A 25,054-nucleotide genomic window follows, 5' to 3' on the forward strand; every position below is an offset into this window, starting at 1 on the left:
GTACTTAATTCCAATCAGGTAGTGGTTGGTTATTCCCACAACTTTTGTACCATTATTGCACTGTTATGTGACAAAACATTCCCTGGGGAGACTTACCACACACATCTACATGCACCATCTCCAGATCCCAATGACAGACCAAAGGCTGGATACGACCAAAGGCCAGTTTGATGAGCCAGTGAGTTTTACTGGGGTTACTTACAGAACTATAAGTGAGAGGTTACTTACAGGAGCAGAAATGACTCAAAGACCACTGCATCACCAAAGCCTTACCAGCATGGGTTGCAGATTACAAAGCTGGGAACCTGGAGCACACTACAAAGCCTGCAGACAGCTCAGTGATTGAAGAATGTCCTTTCCAGGTGCCTAAGTTGGTCTAAACCTCTTCCAGACAGCTCAGCTGGCTTCTGCTTCATCCAGGCAGCCAGTCTAGTCTCATAGATTTTTCTCTCTGAAAGTCTTGCATCTCAGGTTTCTTTCATCTAAAGGAGACCCTCAGCTGTTACTGTTGTTCTGACAGAGCTGGGCCTAGGGAATCTGGTTTGTTTCAGAGACTTGCTGAAGCTATTTTGAGTTGCTCAACTTTCTGGTCAAAGGAACTTCCTGCAGGATGAAATATTTCAGTCTCCAAGCAAACTGTTACACAAGACAAACCAACCCCCCATCTTGCAGAGAGGTCACCATTGTAGATCCAAGGGTTTGTGACTCTGTTTGTATTTACTTTTCACCTCTAGTAGTGTGCAGGATTGAAGGAAGAGCCTCTCTTTTGCCTGACTGGCAGTGTTCCACGCCCACCAGCTGAAGGTGATAAATATGATCAAGGAGACTGGGTCCTAGCAGTCAGCCTGCCTGTCCAGGTGGTATGGAAGTATTAGGGCAGAGTATGGCTCCATCCAGTGGCATCCCCTGTGCCTCTAAATCCACTGAGCTGACAGGAGCTTCTGTCTGCCTGGGTTTCCAGGCCTGAGATCAGGGCCACTGCCTAACTGCTTAGCTGACCTCAAATTGTCTTGCCTTTCTTGTGAGCAGTGGAGAGAAAAACAGAGCCCAGTACCTGTTATGATAAAGTTCGTGGAACCTTGCGTGGGAAACCTTGGTGGATTTCATGGCAGGTGAGGGTGACCGAGGTGGAGGGCCAAACATGCCAGGCAGATAGAGTTTAATGAGAAGTTTTATTAGAAAGGGGAGGGAGGGCAAAGGAAAGAGAAAAGAGGTAAAGAGACACAGAGACAGAGAGGACAGAAGAGCAGAGGGAGACAGGGAAAGTCCTTTCTGCCCCAGGGGAACAGTGTGAAAGAGAAGCAGGCAAAGAGGGTGTAAGTTTGCGGGGCGGGGTGGTGGCGGGTGTATGTCTTTAAAGGGGTCCTTTGCACCTGCGAGCAGACTATGCAATCATGGAACTCTGGGCTGACCAGAGTACAGCCTGAGTGCATTCTGCCAGATGACAGGGTCAGGCCAGCATAATGCTTGAGTCCTTACGGTTCCTCCAGATTAACCCACATCTAGTCCCAGGGAGCTTGTTCTGCCATACATGCAGATTTTCACTTTCAGAAAGCCTTAATGTTCAACAAAATTTTCCTAGCAAGTGTACTTGTACACTAAAATGTTAACTTATAATTCATCACTGTCTTTAATACTATATTGGCCATCAGTCATGCAGATATTCCTTACCACATCATAGCTTCCTCTTCCTGGAAGCTGTTTGGTGGCATCAGTGTAGAAAGATTACACTGTGAAAGGAGTAGCTTAGCTTGCTTGTGGGGTTACATAAGCATCTGGTATCTCATCCAAAGTTTGCAGCTTTGCATCCCTGGGGCCATTAATAGACTTCAGGAGTCTCAATGGATGATCAAATGGAGCCACTGCTAGGAAGCTGAGGCAAACTAAGGGCACATGCTTACAAAACTATATATGGCTTCCAGGAATGGATTAAGGAGCATCTGTAACCACTAAACCACTTTAAAGAGAGAACATAGCCAAAGGTTAGTGCTCCAAATGAAACGTCACCTGCCACTCAGGCAGCTCCTTTCCAGCAACTTAAGTACATTTTTTGACTATTCAATCACATAAATCATTCTTTGAAATCGTTTACCTTTCATTCTGCCTCTTATCAATTCCTGAAAACTGCTTGTGGTCTTAAATCTAAACATGTTTTTCCATTTTGCTTTCTACACTACAATGTTTATGGGCAGACGCTAATTCTGTTCATCTGTTTACAGAAGTAAGTACACAAAAGGTATGCCAACAGGGCCAGCTGTCATGTTTCCACCAGTAATGGGGGAAATGAATCCTTTCGTCTTCTTAACAACACATCTGGTTCCACAAGGTGGCTTATAACAATAGCCTATGAAAAAGAGTGAGAAATTTGCTTCCATACTGCTGGAATGCTTATAAATAAATAGGTGTAGGATATTATGAGAGAAAACAGAATTTATGAGGATGCCAGAGGCCCTGAACATTTACAAGACATACCTTGGTACCCCACTGAAGATCTGCATTACAGTGAGTAGAGCATAAAAAGAAATAGCAGATTTTTATTTAAATATTGTTCTTCTTTATTTCAATGAAATACTGTCAAGGAAAATGAAAGTGAATATGTAACAATTATAATATGGTGAGAAAATTGAGCAAACTATTAATAATCAAATAATAACTCTTTTTTCCATTTTTTTATTTTAAATTAGAAACAAGCTTTGTTTTACATGTTAATCCCAGTTCCCTCTCCTCCTCCCCTGCCCCCCGCCCACTAACACCCTAACCCATTCCCTCTCTGCTCCTCAGGTAGGGTGAGGCCTTCCATGGGGGAATCTTCAGAGTCTGAAATAATGACACCCTTAAACTTGAAAATAACCATGAACTTTGAAAAAAAAATATACACAGTAGGTATGGGCCCAAATTTCCATTGACACTTAGTTTTCATAATTCAGGGACATGAAAGGAGAATATTAAGTAATGCTCAGAAGTTTCGAGAATCAAATCCTCCCTTTATGTTAACTGAGTGCAGCTCAGCTGCTCTGTTTCTGGGTTCTTACTGCAATCATCTACTATAATTTGTATTTATGAGGCCTTCTTATGATTCACTGCTGTAGGTGTCCTGCATTTTTCAACAATGAGATATAAAAAGACACATTGCACAGAGCTTAAATTTTAGATCAATAATAAATTAAATATGCATATGTTGTTGATGGTGGTGCTGAGGTAAATTAAGTAGGGTTTTTAAAAAGTTTTAGAAAATGGCAGTTACCAAAAGGGCTCAGTAAGGAACCTCTTTGATTGTCACTATACACTCTGAGAGCCCAAGCTCTTCATACATAAAATGGAAACATAGCCAGGCAATTGCTAAACATCTGGGGTGGAGTGATGGTTTGCCGGGGCGGGGGGGGGGGGGGGTCACTATGTTTTATTTGTTGTTGTGTTGTGTGGGTTTTTTGTTTGTTTGTTTTTTCGAGACACAGTTTCTCTGTGTAGCTTTGGAGCCTATCCTGGCACTCACTCTGGAGACTAGGCTGGCCAGGAACTCAGAGATCCACCTGCCTCTGCCTCCCGAGTGCTGGGATTAAAGGCATGCCCCACGAATGCCCAGCTTGGACTACACTTTTTACAAGGCCTATCTGTGGGCCAGTTAATCTTCACTATGTGTAAGTTACAGTCTTTGCTGTCCATTGATCTCAGAACGTTCACTGATTCCCAAAGTTAATTCCATTTTATATTTGGGGAATATAAACTAAGAATAAAACACCATTCCAAGGTTATTTGGTAGTAAAAGGATTAAAGATGGCCACTCCTGCCATTTTAGTTTTGAAAATTCTGTCTGGTTATGCTATATTGTGAGAAAACATTGCACTGTCAGAGTACTTCAAAGTAGATTAAAGATGTGTAAGCTATAGTGAACTGAAATATTTACAAACAAGGAATGGGTAAGTGTCTCTAAGTACACTCATTTATGACAGGCAAGTAAGCCATGTAATATGTGTTAAGCTAGTAAAATCGCAAACTCCCCACCCAAAAAATCTATAATTTTAATCAAAAGTTTGTTTCAGTCATTGAAATTCTGTTATTGCTGCTTACAAACATTAAAGTCAATCAAAACATCAGTAGCTTTGCAAGATCAATATTTTTAATATGTTTGCATTGCAGTGCTGCAGATTTTTGGCTAATGGATCGCACCCATATTGATTTCCATGGGAAGTGTTAGACTGATACTGAAATAATTAAAAAAACAGGGATTATTGGTATAGAATTTTGAAGAAGATAGAAATATAAAAATTGGTTATTGACTAAATTGCTTGGGGTGAGTGAACCTTGTGCACTTGCAATAAACAGGTAGCACTGAGTCATTACTGAATACTACCTTAGTCCCTTAAACTGGAAGTCAGTCAATAACCTATTATAACAATGCAAATTGTGGTGGCAAAATGCCATACTCTGAATGTAAGAGCCACATTTTATCAAAAGTTATCTGTGTAAGTACATGTATACACATATCTACTAGAATATAGTGGCTGGTTTTGACTTTGAAATTTATACTGAACATATTTTGAGTAGCCTTCTTAAAAAGATAAACTTCTTCAAATAGCAGTGAAAAAAGGAAGCATAGAGTTATTTTGTGGGCAACAAGGAAAGTCCAAACACTGTAGCATGTTAAGCGGCAGACTGTTATTTTGATTCAGAGCAGTATTGCAATTGTTACTCTGCTCTCAAAGAATGGGAGTAGTTTTTGAAAGCCTTCCATCAGATTCAGATGCATTCCCCACAATATGAATCTCATGTACATTGTGCTGTTCTTGTATTTCAGCCTTTGGTTATTAGGAGAAACATGTTTTCATCTTGGAAGTTTACTCTGTATTTTCATTTGGTTACCATTATAAATTTATGAATTCTTTCTCTCTCAGAGGCAATCTAGTATATTTGGCTTTTGTAAAAAGCCTCCATATAGGTTTTTCCTAAGATAATAATACTTAAGCATTGGAGTTACATATTTTTACACACTTTTATTCACTGGGTTTTTTTAATTCTATGTTATTTACATAATATGGAAATGTCTGTTTGCTTTAAAGGGACTAGAAGATTAAGTTATAAGATAAAACTAGGAACCAACCCCCCCATCTTGCAGAGAGGTCACCATTGTAGATCCAAGGGTTTGTGACTCTGTATTTACTTTTCACCTCTAGTAGTGTGCAGGATTGAAGGAAGAGCCTCTCTTTTGCCTGACTGGCCAGTGTTCCACGCCCACCAGCTGAAGGTGATAAATATGATCAAGGAGACTGGGTCCTAGCAGTCAGCCTGCCTGTCCAGGTGGTATGGAAGTATTAGGGCAGAGTATGGCTCCATCCAGTGACATCCCCTGTGCCTCCAAATCCACTGAGCTGACAGGAGCTTCTGTCTACCTTGGTTTCCAGGCCTGAGATCAGGGCCACTGCCTAACTGCTTAGCTGACCTCAAATTGTCTTGCCTTTCTTGTGAGCAGTGGAGAGAAAAACAGAGCCCAATACCTGTTATGATAAAGTTCGTGGAACCTTGCGTGGGAAACCTTGGTGGATTCCATGGCAGGTGAGGGTGACCGAGGTGGAGGGCCAAACATGCCAGGCAGATAGAGTTTAATGAGAAGTTTTATTAGAAAGGGGAGGGAGGGCAAAGGAAAGAGAAAAGAGGTAAAGAGACACAGAGACAGAGAGGACAGAAGAGCAGAGGGAGACAGGGAAAGTCCTTTCTGCCCCAGGGGAACAGTGTGAAAGAGAAGCAGCCATAACTCTTGCATTTAATTGCCATCTCTATATACCTCCGGCCAATACTTTCCTTTCATTAGCTACCTCTCTTTATGAAGAAAAAAATTGATCATGATTCCTCTGCTACATAAGATGTTGATGCTCAGGTAATATAATTGGAAGTCTATTGCAATTTAGTACTAATCTTTATTCACTATTTTTGTCAAATTTCTTTCACCATATTCTACCCTCCTTATCTTTAATCATTGTAACTAGCAGTACCCTGAATTCAGTTGGTAAAATCACTTTTCCTATTATCCTGGATATTTGTGCCTGCATCTGACTTTCCTCCAAAAGTCTGTGTTTAACCCATTAGTTAAGCTGTTACAGCATTCTTTCTTTATGGATCCAGCCTTCAGACGGATACAGAAATCTTTACTGCTACCTAATATTGGGTACATCACACCTGAAAATAACTAAGTGTGCAGTAGATACATGCATGTCATTTGTATAGGATTTCATACAGTTTTTGCTACATCATTCAGTGGCTTTCAGCTGTGGATATTATTAGAAAAGTATCCATGATCTTTAGAATGAGAGGATTTGAATTCCCCAGCCAATTATTCTACATTTTCTCGTACAATTGCTTTTCTTATGTTTATGTCTTTGTGAGTATTCTAGCTGGCATGTGTCACGTACCATTGTCAGAAGTCAGTATTCCCTCAACAAATAGGTTGGTAGAATCTCCAGATAGAGTTGGACATAGTAACAGGGGCAAATCATCAGCTGCTGGATGTCTAGCACATCCAATGCCTAGCTCTGCAAGCTTCCCTAGCCCACTCTTACACCCACACCCACATGGCCTTCTGCCTTCACTTCTTCCGATCATTTTAGCAAGATCATTGGTGCCATTTCCATTTGGAATATTCACCATCTGGAAACTCACTGGTACATTGAAATAAGTCACTTGTTGCATTCTTTAGAACATCCCTGTTGTCTTATGCAGCAAAAACCAAGCTTGCATCTATAATGACAACTCTGGAGACAGAGTTGGGGCTTCAGAAAGAATAGACTTTAAAAGCTCCTTTGTAGACTCTGACCATTAACTGAAATCTGTTTCATCTACTAGACAATACTCAATTATCAAGAAAGTAATTCTTTATTGGTGAAGAATATCACAAGATGGAGAAAGAAAGAACTCCAAAGAGTTGATCTTACCACTGTCTTTTTATATTAATGGATAGGGAATAATGATATCAGACATTTATACAGTCTGAACAAGAGGGTTTGGTTTTAATTTTCAGTCAAAAAGACTTCCTAGATTCAATGCTATGCTGATAAACACTCCTAGAATTGAACTACTCATATGGTCTGCACCAAGCTGCAGCCATGGAATTATTACAGATGCTGTATATCAAAGGGTATGTGAAGAGCTCAGCTCTGGAGCCATACTGACTGAGTTCATGTACTCACTCTGCCACATTCCTGTTTCTGACTTTGGACAGCTTGCTAACCTCGATTTCCTTCACCAAGATGCTGTGAAGATTAAATACATATATAACACATATTAGTTAGTTCTCCATGTAGATTATTCTGATGTCTATGCTGTTAGGCATGAGAATGAAAGATCAATTTCTCGTCATTTTCGTTGTATAGTTCTGCATCCTGTATCTAGAAGAACTTCTCTTGTTCTCCCTTCTATGCTCCCCTGTGCCAGTCCCACCATATTGTGTTATGCAATGCAGCCTCTTCTGCCTCTATTGACTGTAAGTTTCATGACAATAAAATTTTATCTTGTTGTCATAACTGCTTCTATAGCTGGCTCACTACTAATCAATGAAACTTTATTGGATAACCAGATGTGTTGGTGCATGCCTTTAATCCCAACTACTCAGCAGGCTGAGGCAGAACAATTTCAGTTCAAAGCCACCTTGGGCTACAAATGAAGACCCCCGTCTCAGAAGAAATTGAGTGAATCTTAAGTAGATCACAATAAAATGTCACATATTACTTACTAATATGTATACATTTTATTTATTGTATGACTTTGCTGATATAAGCACAAGCTGACATCATCAGTGGATGATCAATTTTAGCTCCTTTCACTGGCATTCATCTAGAATCTTTTACCTTTAGGTATCTACGGGCTTACTGTGAGTCCTTCACATCTTTATTCAGATGCCACTTTCTCAATTATTCCCACTCAGATTTCCTTTTCCCCTTTTTTATTATTGACAATAATTTTATATACTATATTCTGATCATAGTTTTCCTTCCCTTATCTCCTCCTGGATAGTCCCCACCCTCCATCAAATTCCATACCTTCTTTCTCTTTCTCTCTTTAGAAAAGCAACAGAAAGTTTAAAAAACAATTTTAAAAAAGAACAAGTAACACAAACACACAGAGACATACATACACACAGAGACACATACACACAGAGAGACATATACACAGAGACACATACACACACAGACACATGCACACAGAGACACATACACACACAGACACATGCACACACAAAGATGCACATACAAATGGAAACCATATTATGCAAGCAAATGACCAGTAACATAAAGCATTCCCAAACAAAACAATATGAGACAAAAAAAAAAAAAACTACAAAAAAAAATACCTTTGAGGGTTTTTTTGTGTGTGTTGGCTATCTACTTCTGGGTAAGCAGCCTGCCTTTAAGTGTGGTTTATATACCCAGTGAGACTTTTTTGGAGAAAACTATTTTTTTCTTTGCAACTGGTTGTCAGCTGGAGATAGCTTCTTGGTTAGGGACGGGACTCATCTCCACTTACCTCAGGATTGGAACCTTTCTAGCTTGTGCTACCCTCTGTGAGGGTAGGTCTCTGTGAGGTCAAATGTTCATTGATCCTGTTGTGTCTGGGAGACACTTTCCTTGCTGTCGTCCATGCCCTCTAGCTCTTATAATCATCTTCCTCCTCTTACGCATAGCTTCCAGAGCCCTGAAGAGAGGGGGTTGTTGAGGACATCCCATTTAGGACTTAACATTGCGAGGTCTCTCACTCTGTACCTTGTCCAGTTGTTGCTGACTTCCTTTTCTTAAATTGTGTCTCTGTCACTTTTCTGTTCTGTTCTGTTTTCCCATGGCATCTCTAACAGTCTAGCTCTCTCTACATGTTAAAAATTTGTTATCTATCTGACTTCCTGTTGACCCTCCCTGGTCTGCCCTGGAGTGTAAGCTTTGTGGACTTTGCACACTAGTGTGTCTGAAGTACCTGGAGCAGCTCCTAGCACAAAGCAGAATAGAACTTGAAAATTATCTGTTAAGTAATGAATTTAATGTTTCAAGTCCACCCAATCATAAATGACCTAAAGTGTCAACTTACATTTTTCTTCAAGTAGTCAGTTTTTAAGTAGGGTCTCTGAAAACCTTTTCATTAGATCAATCGAGAGCTTTAGGCAGGCAAGGCAAAACAGCAACACATCTTTACATAGTTAAACAAATATTCTATTCTACAACACTTTACTTGTGTGTTTCTAAAGCCAGAACCACACTGAAGACATCGTTGAGTTCAGTTGCCTACTTGGAATGCAGCCTGGTTTCTTGAATCAACCCACAGAAGCTTCCTCTAGTATTACTAGCAGTAGAAAATTCCTCAGGCCTTTCCTTTTCACCATTTGGAGGCTGAGTGGAGTGGGGTCTTGGCCTGAGGCACCCTTCCTTCTTTTTCACTTTACATCAGGTCCTTCTGTGTAGCTCTTTGAGCACAAGACTTGGCTCTGGTGCTTTTTTTTCCCTCCAAACTGTGCATTTTGGACATCTTTTTGTCCTACTGGCTGTTTTTCATTACATAGATGCATATGCATGATTACTAATAACCACATGAAAGAGTCAATATCAGACTGCCATTAAAAAAACTCCGCTAAGAAAATTAATCTGTTTTAGGATATGAGGCAGAAAATAGCTATATTCTTTGCAAAAATATCACAAGAATGATCTCCAGCCCAGATGCTAATATTGTTTCACTCTAAAACCTCTTGAGCTAGGCCCCATAGTCCACAGAGCTCTCAGCTCTACTGCTTTCCAAGCTCCTAGCTGTTTACAGTATTCAATTGCTCTTCTAGTCCAAAGCCCCAAAGTCTTCCCTATTTCTCCCCAAACCCATACCATCAAGTCTGTCACAATGATAGACCACTTCCTGGTATCAACTGCCAGTCTAGTTACCCAGCTGTCCCCAAGGAACTCTGGTTTCTGCCTCCCCAGAGCTGGGATTACAAGTGGGCTGCCATGTCCATCTGGCTTTTATGTGTGTTCTGGAGATCCAGAGCACCAGTCCTGGCAAGTACACAGTAAGCACTTCATCCACTGAGCCATCTCCTTGGGTCCCCATGACGTAAAACATTCTTTTTATTTCAATTGAAATTATGTGTGTATTGTTGAGAGATAGTCACACTGTGAACCCCGAATTTGCATTTGTATTAATAGCAACTAGTTGACAGAAAGTAAGCATAGTGCCTCGGAGGGCATCCAGGAGAGAAAGAGAAAGACACAGGAAGTAGTAGGGTAGGGTTTGGAGCCATGCAGGTGTTTCTAGTTTTTTGAAGGGAATCACTAGTCTTCACTAGACCCCAGCATGGAGAGAGAGTTAACCAGTTGCTATTCAGTCTCTCAGAGCTCACAGATTTTTCACCCCAGCCTTTGAATTTCGATTCTTACTCATAATTGGAACCATAGTGATTTAGTTAAAGCTACCTTTCGTGGCAGTGACAGGGCTAGTGCCTGTGGGAGCAGAATCTCGCCAGGCTGCAGCATGAGCATCCAGGACCCTGTTTGTGAGGTGGGTTGGTGATGGTGAAGTTGCAATGGCTGGTTGATATAGCAGTAGATTAAGGTACATCCACTGTGCCAAAGTTAAAACAAAAGGAAAGGGGTTTTGGAATCTTCCTCCACAATTAAGGAGAGTTGCTGAGACCAGGTGTGTGGCAAGTCCCTACACAGAGGCTTGGAGAGGGTCATTGCCTGAAGCTGTGAAAGTGAAGCCTAGATGGTGGGAGATGCCAGAGCTGTTAGAAGTCTGCCATAGAGAGCTGTAGATGGACAGCTGAGAGAAAACGGTTACAGGCAGGCAGCGAAACTGTAAGGGAGGAGCAGCTAACCCTCCAACATCAGTCATGCAGCTACAGGTTTTGAAGTTTTCCCTACTGGGTTCTGATCCAATCTTTCTCACTATACCCATTCTTCTCTTTTGGAATGGTAATGTATGTACTCTGTCATTGTGTGCTGGAAGTATGTAATTTGCTTTTTTTTATTTTATAGGGGGGTTACAATTAAGAAATTGATTCTTACTAAGGACCTTGAATTTTGGTCTTTTAAATAGTATTGAGACTGTAAAAGATAGGAAGACTTTGGAAACTGGACTGAATACATTTTGCAGTATGATATGGCCATGAATCCATGGAGTCCAGGGAGTGGAACATGGTAGTTCAAATGAGAATGAACCCCACAGACTCATATATTTGAATGTGGCTCCCAGTTGGTGGATCTGTCTGGAGCATTAGGAGATGTGGCCTTGTTGAAGGTATGTCACTGATGGTGGGCTTTGAAGTTTCAAAAGACTGATACCATCCCCCCTTCTCTCTGTCTTCTAGCTGCTGATCGATCAAGATATGGGTCTCCTGCCTCTATGCCTTTGCTTTGCCATCGTAAACTCTGAAACAATAAGCCCAAATTAAACATTTTCTTGGCCATGGTGTTTACCTCAGCAATAGAAAAGAAACCAAACAGTTAGCCAAACCTACCAGCTGCAGGTTCAGAGAGAAACCCTGCCTTAGTAAATAAGTTGGAGAGGGATTGGGTAAGATGCCTCCTGTCAACATTTGACCTCCACATGCACACATGTATATCTCTTTTAGGCCTTTTCCACTGGAGGGAATACATGTCTTTTCTGTAAACCCAGTACAAACCCATGGCTAAGAAAGTCGTAAAATATAAGGGAACCTCACTGCTGTAGTTTACCTACATTGGCATGACACCAAATTGCAGTCTAGATATATTTATTCTTGCCATCCTTGAGGACTTCTGTCCCATCCCTAGCATTGCAAACAGAAATGGAGGGTTGGGTGGAGGTGGAATATGACTTGATTTACAATTCTCAGTGGGCATTAGCTAGCTTTGTTAAAGTCTGGACTAGAGAATGGTTAACTATAAATGGAATGAAATAAATATCCTAGATGCTTTGCTGTACTGTCTGTAAAATAAATTTCAAAAAGGTAACAATGTTGGCACATAAATAATTCTGAAGTATGTAGCCATATTGCTTTGTAAGTGAGTGCTTATACAGTAGATGTTGTTTTACTCTTTACTGACCTGCAGAGAAACCCTCAATTCATATTATTTGGCAAGAAGAGTGGTTAAGTATATTCTACGTGATTATTGGCCTGTTGCATATTTTTAATTTTATTTATTTTATACATTTTGCCTGCAAATGTGTGTGTACCACATGCATGAGTTTGACAGCTGTGAGCTGCCTTGTGGGTACTGGGAACTGAACCTGGGTCCTTTGGAAGTCCCTTGACCTGTTATACTTATTTTGTAATTGTCAGATCATTGTCTTTCCATCGAGTCTGTCATTTCCCTTTTAATTTATAAGAGTTCTATTTGAACAATGCTGATGACCTGTGTGGATAGGTGATGAGTAGTTGCCACTTGCCTTTTATGGTTTTACATCAATATCACAATTCTGAAAGAGTTACTTCAGATTCTGTGGCACAGTGGATGAGCAGCATTGTAGGCAGAGTTGATGATGAGCTTTTATGGTGGTCACAGTCTCTTTCTCCAGAAAGAACAAACTCCTTCAGTAGAATATATGACATGACCATCTAGAAAACACAACAAAATTTTAGACCAGGAACTCCAAACAGTTAAATAAGAAGCAAAACACAGAAGAGGAAAATAGAGGAAAGAATGGGTAAATGCCCTAGAAACCCTGTAAGTCTTTCTTTAAAGATAAGAGAAGGGAAATATGTTTGCTAGATGCTTTAACGAATAGAGGTTGTCAAACTAGGAGAATGTCTGTGTTTATATATTTGGTAGAGTACTGCAGTGTCCAGAACAAAACATCAAGTCTGGATGATTGAAGTAGAGTAGGAGAAAAAATAGTTAGAAATTAAAGATTGTAAAGGTGGCACTAGGAACCCAGGTTCTTCATTTGACTATCAAGGCCTGGTACCCCCTAACTGTGGTTGCACCCCTGCAGAAACATCTGTGTCTACTTTCACCTACACTTTGGCCACTCTCACTCATCCCTAAGAGACTTACCCATGGTCACTAAAGAAAATAAAAAGTTTGTTAGAACTCATCAAAACAGAGCAATATTTTAAAACCTCCTGCTGGCAAAATACTCATGTTTGCAGTTTTTATATGTTAAAAGCAGCTAACCGTGTGTCCAAGGCTCTTAGCTCATGTCTGAAATGTGAGTGGACTCAATTCATTATAGTTATCACTATTATATTTCTAGATGAGTTTTATGAGTTTTAATTAGCGTTTGATGTTCCTTTTCAACTTTTGTGTATGTATGTGTGCGTATGTGTTTGTGGTTTCATATACACACATGTACACATACAGAGGCCAGAGGTTAACATAGGGTGTCTTCTAATATCGATCCACCTTATCCTTGAGGCAGGGTCTCTCATTGAACCCAGAGTTCATGGATTTGATTGGGCTGGGTCCCAGTGAACTCTAAGGATCAGCTTGTTTTGGCACTGTCTTCTCCATCATTAGTATTTCAAAGCTACATACCTAGAAAATGAGTCAGTTAACAAAAATATCACTCTATAGTTGCAACTTAAGCTATTTTGACTATGGTTTTCAGTTAGAAAGTATAATCATCCATACATGTTAAAAACTTAATCTGTAACAACATTGCAAGGAACATAAATGCTACAAATTGACTGTTTAAACAGTTACTAAATATTATGAAGTTTTAATTATTTTTCCATTTTAAAAATTATGTTGCTTTGGTTTCGGTTTTGTTTCCTATGATACTTTTTAGTATAAATGAATCAAAATCCTTTGCTAAGGCACTACCACAATCAAAAAGCAAATAAAAAAATAAAAGTAAATAAAGAAATAAACAAACAAGCTACTCTCCAAGGAACTATGTGGCTGAATTTCTAAACTCAATGGGGTTAAAACAACTCAGTCAAAATAAGTTTGAACTATGTTTAAAATTACTCTTTGCCAGGTGGTGTTGGCACAATCCTTTAATCCCAGCACTGAGGAGGCAGAGGCAAGCAGATCTCAGTGAGTTTGAGGCCAGCCTGGTCTACAGAGAAAGTTCCAGGACAGCCAAGGCTAAACTGAGAAACCCTGTCTTAAAAAACAAAACAAAAAAAATCATTGTATTTGAATCCTGCTAAAATATGCAATGATGGTAGTCAAGCATATTTGTGTATGCAAATGACAGCTGTGACACCTGCTCTCCACTGACCCATCCAGTCACTTAAGGCACATGTGCTATGTGTCTAAAACAAGAAACAAATGGTGACCAAGAAAGATGGAAAGGAAGATGCTGATGTTGAGCTAACGTACAATGAGTGCTCCCAAAATGAAAGATTATGTGGACTCCCTCACAGTAACTATCTGAAAGCAGAGCTCCTGCTGTTCCACGGTAAGGTGAGGAAACAGTTAGAGGGCTGACAAGTTAGCAGATAGTGCAGCCAGAATGTAAGCACTGCACATCTGACTCTGACACAAGCTTGCCAACTAGAACACTGTCGCATGCATTCATTTCCCCAGGGAACATATGCTGTGGTGATTCACTTACTTTGTAAGCATTTGTTGTCTACGGTGTATCAGGCGCAGTTCTAAACCCTGAGTTGCAGCGATGGGGATTGACAGTCTGCTGTCATGGCTAGTGATTTCCATGGCCTCTCTTAGGGATATTTTGGAGAAAGCAAGTATAAACATATTAAAACAAGGACTACACAAAAAGCAGTAGGAATCACAAGAACTGTTAACTTGTTGATCAGAATACGTGTCAAAAAAATGTTACACATTCAGAAAGGGCAATGTTACTTTTATATCTGAAATGGAATTCCTTTTTATCTGTGGTTCCAAATCTATATTGCAGTTTTTAAACTTTCAGCCCAATCAAAATTCATTTAAGAGATGTTTGGCTTTCCTTTCTTTTAAGTTGCTAGCAGGGGGAATTTTAATAATAATGGAAAGCCATTAGACCCTGGCATTATCAAGATTAGATTCTATCCACCTTTCAAGATTAATATTTCAATGAAAAATAATGTCATAAAGCACATACTTCTTTTAGTGGGTAATATCAGCTGAATTGTGAAGGCTATTTTAGTTGTTATACTGAATCCTAGAAGTAAGAAGCAAACTGTTAAGTTCTTTGCTGTTTTGTCAGATTTAAATATTAAGCAAAACAGATGGTCACTTTAAACCTCTGTTATAAATCAGTTTCCTTACTTACAAACCTTCTCATTGGTGTAGAAATCTTAGATTGAACTGAAATTCATTTATGTATAATGGACTGAAACCACTGTCTAACTGAGTTTCAGTATTTTTCTGGTATTTCAGTATACTAACATTAAATGTATCAAAAATTAAGATGAAAACCTTTAGCACAACAGTCACCATTTGCCATTTAGAAAACAAGATTAATATTTTGTGAAACACTTTGTATTTGATCTGTAAATAAACATTTTGACACCTGGTTTAGGTCTTTTTTTCTTTTTTCCACCTTTTTCTTTTGTTGTAAATCATGGTACTGCCCCAATTGAATGATTACCAAGAGGGGCCTGGATTAGCTTCTGAGATGTCATACCTGTGCCTGGCCTTGGTGAGTTTATACAGTGCAACAGCTGCTGTACCGCCAACTTAAGAGAAAATATCCATTTTGAAAATCACCTCCATAATGCCTTACAAACTCTGTTTCAGGTCAGTTAGAATGACATACTGTGTGTGGTCACTAGGACATCATCCTTGCAGTTGAGTACAGGGAAGGAGATGCTTTCTGTGTTGAGGAAAGTAGTGGGATCCAAAGTGTGGGGAAGTCTGTCATTTTGGCAGCTGTTGGTTTGAGGAAATTATGAGAGAAAAATGTTAGAGAAATTTGTGAGCAGCTTCTAGTAAGCTTGGATTTTAACTTAGAAGCCACAGAGTGGACAGGGGTTTCGGCAGGGAAATAGGATGAAGGCAGTATATGCATGGATTTCTCTGCTTTGTGTATATAGGCTGGATAGTTAAAGACCAGAGTCTTAGTAGCATTTTCCACAAGGATCTACTTGGAGTAGTAATCTGAGAGTTTGAAAAGTGACCAAACCTACTCATTGGAGGCTATTTTTCTTAATAAAAGAAAAAATGAAATATTATATATATTAAATTTCATTTTGTAATTACAATCTGCATTAAGATATTAAAGGCCTATACCAAAGAAACCCATAATTTCACAAAACTATTCACATTTTAAAGTCTCTGTTCACTGCATGCCAATTTGCAAAACTATCAATAGTTTGGTCTTCTCAGTCACCTGATAATAACAGGAGTAAAGGAAAATATGAAATCCTTTTTTTCCCTCCAGAAAGAAATTAAGATGCCAATTAGTTGACTTGCCTTTCATCCAGGTAATCTGAGACTGAATATCATACTCAGTTTTATTTTGTGTGTGAAGTGGGTGTTTTGCCTGCATGTGTGTCTGTGCACAGCATGCATGCAATTCCCTTGAAGGCCAGAAGAGGGAATCAGATCCCTTGGGGCTGGAGTTAACAGATAGTTGTGAATTACCAAGTGAGTATTGGGGTTTGAACCCTTGTCCTCTAAGAAAAGCAATCAATATTCTTTACCACTGAGCTATCGTTTCAGCCCTCATATTACCTTTGTTTTTGACAGCTTTCTAGTCAAATTAGGTAGTATTGGTTTGACAGGTTTCTCTCTCTCACTAGACCATAAATACCCAAAAATATTACTAACCCATTTTGCAGTCTTTGTAATCTCTACATCTGACTGACACTAGATTATGGAAGAATATTTATTAAATTGGACATGCTTAGAAATCTAGAGGGCCCATGCCTGTGGTTCCACAGGAAGGTGTTAGGTAATGGGAATACATTACAAAGTACAGCAGAATGAATGAAACTGTGGGTATGGAAATGCCAAAGACTTTAAAGACAGAATAGTTAAGTGCAATTTAGACATAACTCTAACTAGCTATACAGTGTTAAAGTGGCTTTCAGACTCATAAGCTATTTTTCATCCAAGTTCCAGCTCCAAATATTGGGAGATCTCCATTTTTTTACAACATTTTTAGTTAATCAAAAAATGAACCAAATGTGATTTCTTTTACATTGGGAAAATTCTTATGAGGGACCACATTTAAATATAAGAGTTTAAGTATTTCTTTAATTTATACTTGTATAATGTTCCTGAACTTCTTTTTCTTGCTTCCTCTTCTATCTGGCTGATCAACATGATGAAATTTTGAAAACACAGCATCCCGTGTGCTTCTGTGATATTAGGCCTGGGCTCTGAGAGTCGTAAGATGTGAAGACTGAGTTGTCACAGAGTCATAAAAGGCTTTACTTCTAAGGACTGTTAAAATCACCTTCTGCGAGATCTCAGCTTTGGGATTTTTCTGACATTTCAAGGCTTAAATTTGAAAGTGTAGAATCTCTATAAATACAGCATTACCACAAGCCCAAAAAAGTCAAGAAATGCAAAAGGTTAGATTCTAACTAACTCCTCTCCCACATTATGCTTTAAATGGAGTTATGTATGTTAAATATGTAATCAGGAATACTTGATGTGAAATACAGTTTAATTTATGACATACTAAGTTTCTCTCTGAATTTTGGAGAATAAAGCCATGTATGTAAATCATTCAATAGCACATTTTTTGCATGTGCCCTTAAGGCTCTTTTATGTTTTCTTCGCATGGTCCCTCATTTACAACTTTATCTTGCTGTGGACGAACCATATGGGAAATCCACTATTTTAAACTTTAGCTATTTTTGTGGTGTTACTGCATAAGAAAATGCCTTGGAAGTAGAAAATCATATACTTTTAACCAGATTATATAAATAAAAATTAATTTTTTCTGATGGTCATTTATTGATTCAGTTCAAGGTACATAAATTTAATCCCTAAATATTTCTGGAAAGCTTTGACTACCATGGCCAAGTAAAATGGAAGCTAGTAAAGGAGAAAGACCCTGGACCTGGCCATCCTGGATGTGCTGAGGATTTCAAGTATGTATAATTTACATGAGACATATAAATGAAAGGATAGACTTCACTGGGAATTTTTTTTTTTTTTGCTTGCTTGCTTTAAAAATAGGGTATTTCTCTCCTGCAGCAGCATCTCATATCTCATACATATGTGCATATTTAGTTTTCTATGTAGCTTTCAGTCCCAAGAACACTAATTATAATTTTAAATTATCAATAAGATGTAGGCTTGTACAGTAGATGTTGAATTTCTCATCTCTTGTAAGATTCCCTGTCTAAAGAAAGCAACTACTTTGTCTTTATTTTCATTTTTAAGGTTCTCATAAACTTTATACTCACTTATATTCACCCTAAAAGGTTGAAAGCCTACCTTGAATTTGTGTGCTAAAAACAAGTATTGCTGAAAACAGTTCCTGAACATATCAGAAAGGATGGGAGCCTGACACCGGGGCCTTCCTCTCACACTGGACCACCTGAAGGAATCTCATGGCAGGCTGTCTTGGTCATACTTAGAAAATGGCTTCCGTGGCTTTGTTAGCTTGCCCAGACTATTGTTCCAAAAAGCCTTCTCCACACTGCACTTAGAGCTGTTGGGGCTTTGTTGTTTGTTGTTTGTCATCATCATCTTTGAAACGTTTCCACCTACTGTGACTTTGATTGCCTCCAACAAAAAAAATTGCCCAACAGTAGTTCCTACTACCAGTTTCCCAGGGGAAAAAAAAAATGCTGCTCATTTTACATACCTGGAAGGTTTCTGAGACTAGCTCTCTTGGCCCCAGATGTGCTACTCTGTTCAAACACACTTGAGTCCTTTAAGCATTTGCAGGGTGCTTCACAATAGTTTTCAGTCTTCCACGAAGTTGTTCCATTGTTACTGCTTATACACATAGACAGTCCTACACACAGAGTAAGAGGTTGGGGTGGGACTTGGAAACCCAGGACAGAGACCAGGGACCAGTTTGGTCTCTTTGGCTAAATTCCATTTTGGACAGCTCTTTGTTTTCCTTTGCTATGTAAGGTTTAATTGCTTATCTCTGAACATAAGGCTCAATTGGTGGGAGCTTGAGCAGGGTCAGCCATTTACCCTTTCCCAAATTAAAAACAAAACTGAACATAATTAACAGTTTATTTTCCATGGAGATATAGGAATGATATTTTTGTCTGACTTATCTTATTACCAGCCTGGCCACGAAGTTTGTTTTTTTGTAATTTTATCTTAGTGGGATATTTCAGCATAGCACCCTTTCTCCCAGCAGCAGACTGTGGCACTGTGCCCGTTCACATCCCTGAGTGGTTCTGTTCTTACGTAGGCTTCCTACAGTGTTCAGAGAGGCCTGAAGTCAGCCCTCAACAGGAGACAGAACAGGAGCTATGCAAGAGCTCATATATGTCTATTGATAAGGAAGTCAAAAGAACCTAAATACTGAAAGCCTCTATCTGTGAACATGTTTTAAGTGAATTTCTGTGCATCATTGAATTCTACAACTTAAACAGTATTTTCTCAGCTGTTGCATTTTAACTTTCAGCTCTTAGTGATTTCCCTAATATTTTCATAAAGATAGAAGCATCCAATTTTTCATTGTTCATATTAATAATTGCCAATGGTTTCAGATCATTATAATTAATAAAGCACACTTCTCACCAACCCTGCCTAGGTATCTGTGAGATTGTGATAAGTAGTGCATCCTGCTGAAGTTACAGAAGGCAAGCACAGTGTCCATAGACACTGTGCCATGACATGGAAAATTGAGGACTTGTACTGTATTATTTCTTTCATCTAACAAATGCATTCACTGAGCACAAACAATGTGGGTGCTGTGTGAGGCACTGGTTATAAGGGTGAGATTGCTAGACCACCTGTTCTAGGAACAAAAAAAATTAGCCTTAAAAGTTTAACACTCATCTATAGTAAATTTGCTTACAAGTTTTTAAAAACCATGATAAATTAATCCCAAAATGTGGATTGTGAACTAAAGTCAGAAAAAGGACTTTACCTTTACAGAACTACTTCTCATGTTCTGGGGAACCCTTCCTGGGGTCTGCTTGCTCAAGTAAGTCAGCAGAATATACAATGCATTGTTCAACAGTGAAGAAATCATAACCATAGATAGGTTAAGCTTATCTACAACCCAGGCAAAGCACTGGTAAAACAGTTTTGTTTTTATCATTCATACATTCAGTGGGCCCAACAAGAGAGCTTGGAAAATGAACCATAAACAATGTGTTGCCAGTTTGATTTAAAATCCCTAATACATGTTTTGTAAACAAAGCTTATAAAACTTAGTACTCTACTAATTAAATAACAAGAAAGATTTTATGAATACATGAAAAGCTGGAATTTTAAATGCCTGTAGGAGAACAGGTGCTATAATGACGTCATTGTATGTCACGTAGCTCTTTTCCTCCTTGTGCTTGTATTTGGTCATAATGGAAAGAAATTGATTCCAAATGTGTTATTTTTGACCCCCCCCCATTCATGTTAGTGCCTAACCTTAAGTGATGTTTCTACAATCTTGGTTGTATTTACAGTAATTATATGCATAATGTAGCATATTATTGTCCAGACTTCCTGTTTAATCAGTACAGCGCTTCTTACAAGTGCAGCTGAAAAGGGCAAACAAAATTAAAGCTTTATACACCAAAACAAGTTTGATTTGCTAAGCTCCCAGCATTCCAAAGTACACAAATTTGTTCCACTAAGTTTTCCGATGGCTTGCAGATGGGCAATGATTAATCAGAGAGCTAACTGTGAAGTAGTTTGCAATTAAACTGGAAAGCTCTGAAGCATGCTAATTGAATCAGAAAATTAGAGACACTGAACAGTAATTGGCTATTTCTCATGCAGCAGGTGCCAGGCCACTCATCTGTGGAACAAGGTATTTAAGGCACATTAGCACTAGTAAAAATACTTCTTGATATGGAACAGTTAGATTTTCTGCTCATTTTCACCATGGATGTCAAAACATACAGCTGTGCTATCTGGTGCTTACAATTCATGTTTGAAGAAACTGGTTAGGTAAACATATGGGGGAGAAGTGGTGGGCAACCTCTAAGCACACAGGAAACATTTTAGAAGGAAAACCAAAAATGAGGGGCTGAGCTTTTGTTTTTCAACTCATTCACTTTTGCTTTCCTAAAGTACATTTTTAGAAGTTGAGTTTTTGCTTAGCGTTAGTTTAAAGCAGCATCAGTATAAATCCAGCACTGCTGTGAGGTTCAGAGATACATAAAGCCAATTCATATCATGTCTCAGCATGAGTTTATATCTTCTAATTAGTGCCACCATTTTATAGAGTGAACACATGCTATGAAAGTTTGTTTGCCATGCCAACAGGGACCAGGATGTGTAGTTGTTCCTTAGTGGAACAATCCTGCCATAGGATCATGAACAACTGTAACCTAACCAGTGGGTAATCAAGCAAGAATGGGATTTAATAAGTTCAATTGTAGAGGGTTTTTTTTTTTTTAAGAAAACACCATTTGCATCTTATCGAGGGTGGGGCATATGACTTCTGCTTCTCAGTGCTTTCACTGGGACTCAGTATTGTTATTAGAAAGTGAAAAGTACAAATGAAAATAAAAACATGGTAAATTACACTGTGTTGGGAAACAGAATATTGTAATATTCACATGCTAATCATATTACTTAGCAGATGACTGTAGAAAATAGTAAGTTTGAACCAAGAGACATAAATTATGAATTATAAATTGTAAACAGTGCATAAGGGATATGTTAGAACAGTGCTCATTGAAATTAAGGCAGGGAGTTTTCTCTGCACAAATAATGTTCCTTCATTAAGTTTTAAAGTTTCCTTTATAATGTTTTATTAAGAACATTTGGCAGCACAAAGCTAAAAGAGGTTTTAACTTGAATAGGCAGTTTTTTCTTAAGACAACATATTACAAACATAATACTGTATGTCTCCAAGCTATACATTTTTGTAAGTTGGTAGCCCCCTTCTCCACCCCCAAAACACAGTGTGCACTTTGCATTCTTTAGCTTTAAAGCAGTTCTGAAGCATTTACATGATCAATGTCTTTTGCTTGAGGGATAAAGTTTGCTCTTCCATGGACAAGTGAGAACATATTGATCATTTTATTCTATTTGCTATTTCTAAATTCAATATACCTCTTGAGTCGATAAGCAAGATGGAGAGCATATTCTTTTTTGTGTGTGTGCCTGGTTGTAGCTTGTTCTCAAGATCCAAGATACATTTTTGATTAATCACAAATGCTTGGAGGTCATGGAGAGCAAATGTGTTTGTGGAGTGTCAGCTGATGCTGTCAGATAAATGTCTTAAGCTTAGCCAGGGTTCATGCCCCAGCTTTAGGCTGTGCCAAATGTCTCCCCTTGTTGAGGAAGATAACAGCTACACTAGAGGCAACTGAACTGTTTGTTTGCTTCAGGGGTTGACCTTGCTGTATGCGGCTACAATCAGGTAAAAGAAAGAGTGTGGATGTTTTAATTGAAACTTTATAAATTTAAACTTCCATTGAGTCTGATGATCTTGGTATCCACAGACATTCTAGACCTGTAGCTACTCTGATTATAACAGTGTATCTTGATTCTAGCTGGACTCCTTAAGATAAATAATTTCTCCAATATTGTTCTTAGTGTATTGAGACCATTTTGGCACCATCAATGTGTTATTACAACACTACAAAACGTGAAAAGTCGTGGAGTTTTTGTATGTTTGTTTTTTTTTTTTTACAATAAGAGGAATGCATATCTCCTTTGGTATGTGTGGCAGAAATTATTCTTGTTTTAGTGTTTTCAGTTACACTAAATAAAAATATGGTCTTGTGCAAAGAGAGGTCATTTGTGTTAATGACCCCTGTCCATGTACCCTCTTATCTTCAGAGGACTCATTTAATCACATTTACCCCCACTTATGGTAATTTGTCTTCTTTTACTAGACAGTGTCTATAATAGGAAACAATGACAATCCTAAAGTGACACCTGGAGAATGCTGTAGGCTGAAGCTTCTGGACTAGACTGGAGGGATTGCTTTGGTCACGTGTACATCATAAAAGGACCCACCATAGGCTAGTTGTTGGTTTGAAAGTCCCTGTTTCTGGCTTATCCCAGTTGCTTCATTTCTGCAAGGAAGGAAGCTAGTCTACTTTTCTCTCTTCTCAAGCAGTTCACTTTGCCATGAGTAAATGATCAGTGCTAATGAGACATAATAATACTGTTCAAAAGAAGAAAGAGAAATAACACATCTGTCATGAACTCCCACCAGATCTCTTGGAAATGAGACATTTTAAATATTTTATGTTGAACACAAAATATCTTGAGGAAATAGTTTTATATTTTGTATCCCAAAACAAACCATCAGTGTCAGTAAGGAGCACTGCTAAAACATCAGTGTCAATGAGGAGCCCTGCTAAAACATCAATGTCAGTGAAGAGCACTGATAAAACATCAAAGTCAGTGAGGAGCACTGATAAAACATCAAAGTCGGTGAGGAGCACTTCTAAAACAATCAGTGCCAGTGAGGAGCACTGCTAAAGACATCAGTGTCGGTGAGGAGCACTGCTGAAAACATCAGTGAAGAGCACTACTCAAAAACATTGTACTTTAAAGTACTTCATTTAAAAGGGATGAGCAAAGGAGCCAACACTGTGCTGGAGAGACCTTCAGAAACAGTCAGCCTGACCTAGTGAGAGTACAGAGACCCTAGTTGTAAAGCTGGGGAACCAGCATTGGACAGAACCAAGCCCTCTGAATGTGGGTGCCATCTAGGAGGCCAAGACAGTCTATGGGACCTCTAACAGTGGAGCCAGTGTTTATCCCTAGAGCACAAATGGACTTTGGGAGCCCATTCCCTATGGAGAGATACAATTGCAACCCAGGTACAAGAAAGAGGACAAATGATGTGATGGACTTTGATGGTCCTCCATGGAGGGCCTCACTATCCTTGGGGAGTGGGTAGGGGGTCGATTGGGTGGGTCAGTGGGGAGCATGGGAGGCTGAGAGGGCGAGGGAATGGGGGGATTGATATGCCAATAAGAGTGCTTCTAAAAGAAAAAAGAAAAGAAAATTGCCTCACAGTTTTAATGCATATTCCATTGGAGATATACTTTTTTCTGATCATAAACTAGGAAAACATAACAAAACTAAGAAAATAGGAGACATCCTATTAAATTTGAAAGCTTTTAAATTATCCTAGAAAAGCATTATATCACTTTTTTAACTAGAGACAACCTGTGTTTTGTGTATGTTTGTATTAATGAACAAATGATTTGGCTTGGTTGTGAATGTTAAAAACTGAAAACTGATACTAATATAGGAAAATGTTCTGTTAATATTTGAAGATAATACTTAAAATAACTAAGGCCCTTCTGAGAAGCCGATCTGTGGTGTCATCAGCAGAGCTTGAGCAGAACTCGCCCACTGTCCCTCACTGGCTACTACCTCAGCACCCTACACAATCCCTTCCATTTCATTTTAGCTTCTGCTTTTATTCTTTTCCAGGATATTCTGGGACATATGGGAGGAATCCCTCAAGTCAAAGTTTGCACTCACATCTACTCAGTGACCCGCTAGCCGTTCTAAAGATTTAGAAAGCAAAGCACTGAGTCTAAGTAATACCATCATTTCTTTCCTAGGTTCTGAACCCCTTTCATGACATAAAAGGTTTTGGTTTGCTTCTTTGTTTTTGTTTAAGATGTTACTTTTTAAATTCTGGAAACAAGTAATAATATCCAAGGTGTTTCCTGTACATCCTTGGCCTGCACTTCTAAGTGGTACAGTGTCGTGATGATGCCAGCTTCTACTGAGATGTTAGGTCCTGCTTTTGCTGGGCAGCTGCTGAAGATGCTGTCATTACAGAACAGGCCTCTCCTAAGGCCATTATTCTTCTGTCCTCTGCATTAGAACCAATTAGAACCAGCACACTTTATCATCCAGAAGGACTCTTTATATTTGGGACTTTATCTTCATTCTTTACTTCAAATATCAAAAATATGGTGCTGAGCTGGGTGTGGGGTTCTCAGGAGGCAGAGGCAGTCAGATCTCTATGAGTTCTAGGCCAACCTAGTCTGCAAAGTGAATTCCAGGCCAGCCAGGGCTTCATAGTGAAAATCTATCTCAAAAAATAAAAATATGAAGCTGGGTTTTCTATTTTGTTTCTT

General features: G+C 38.9%; 1 protein-coding gene across 10 annotated transcripts in view; it reads left to right on the forward strand.

The window, feature by feature from the left end:
- LOC100752273 (cotranscriptional regulator FAM172A) overlaps positions 1-25,054 on the forward strand; it is a 384,532-nt gene that overhangs the window by 284,067 nt on the left and 75,411 nt on the right. Inside the window, exon 11 of one of the 10 annotated variants that reach the window (XM_027401805.2) lies at positions 11,327-15,409. The exons of the other annotated variants lie outside the window; for them this stretch is intronic. Coding sequence (XP_027257606.1) covers positions 11,327-11,391 — 65 coding nt within the window. The 3' untranslated portion in view covers positions 11,392-15,409. Of the gene's footprint in view, positions 1-11,326; positions 15,410-25,054 lie in introns of those variants that run through there. 10 annotated transcript variants of the gene reach the window in all.

Source organism: Cricetulus griseus, chromosome 2, assembly GCF_003668045.3.
Source record: "Cricetulus griseus strain 17A/GY chromosome 2, alternate assembly CriGri-PICRH-1.0, whole genome shotgun sequence".
Lineage (NCBI taxonomy): Eukaryota > Metazoa > Chordata > Mammalia > Rodentia > Cricetidae > Cricetulus > Cricetulus griseus.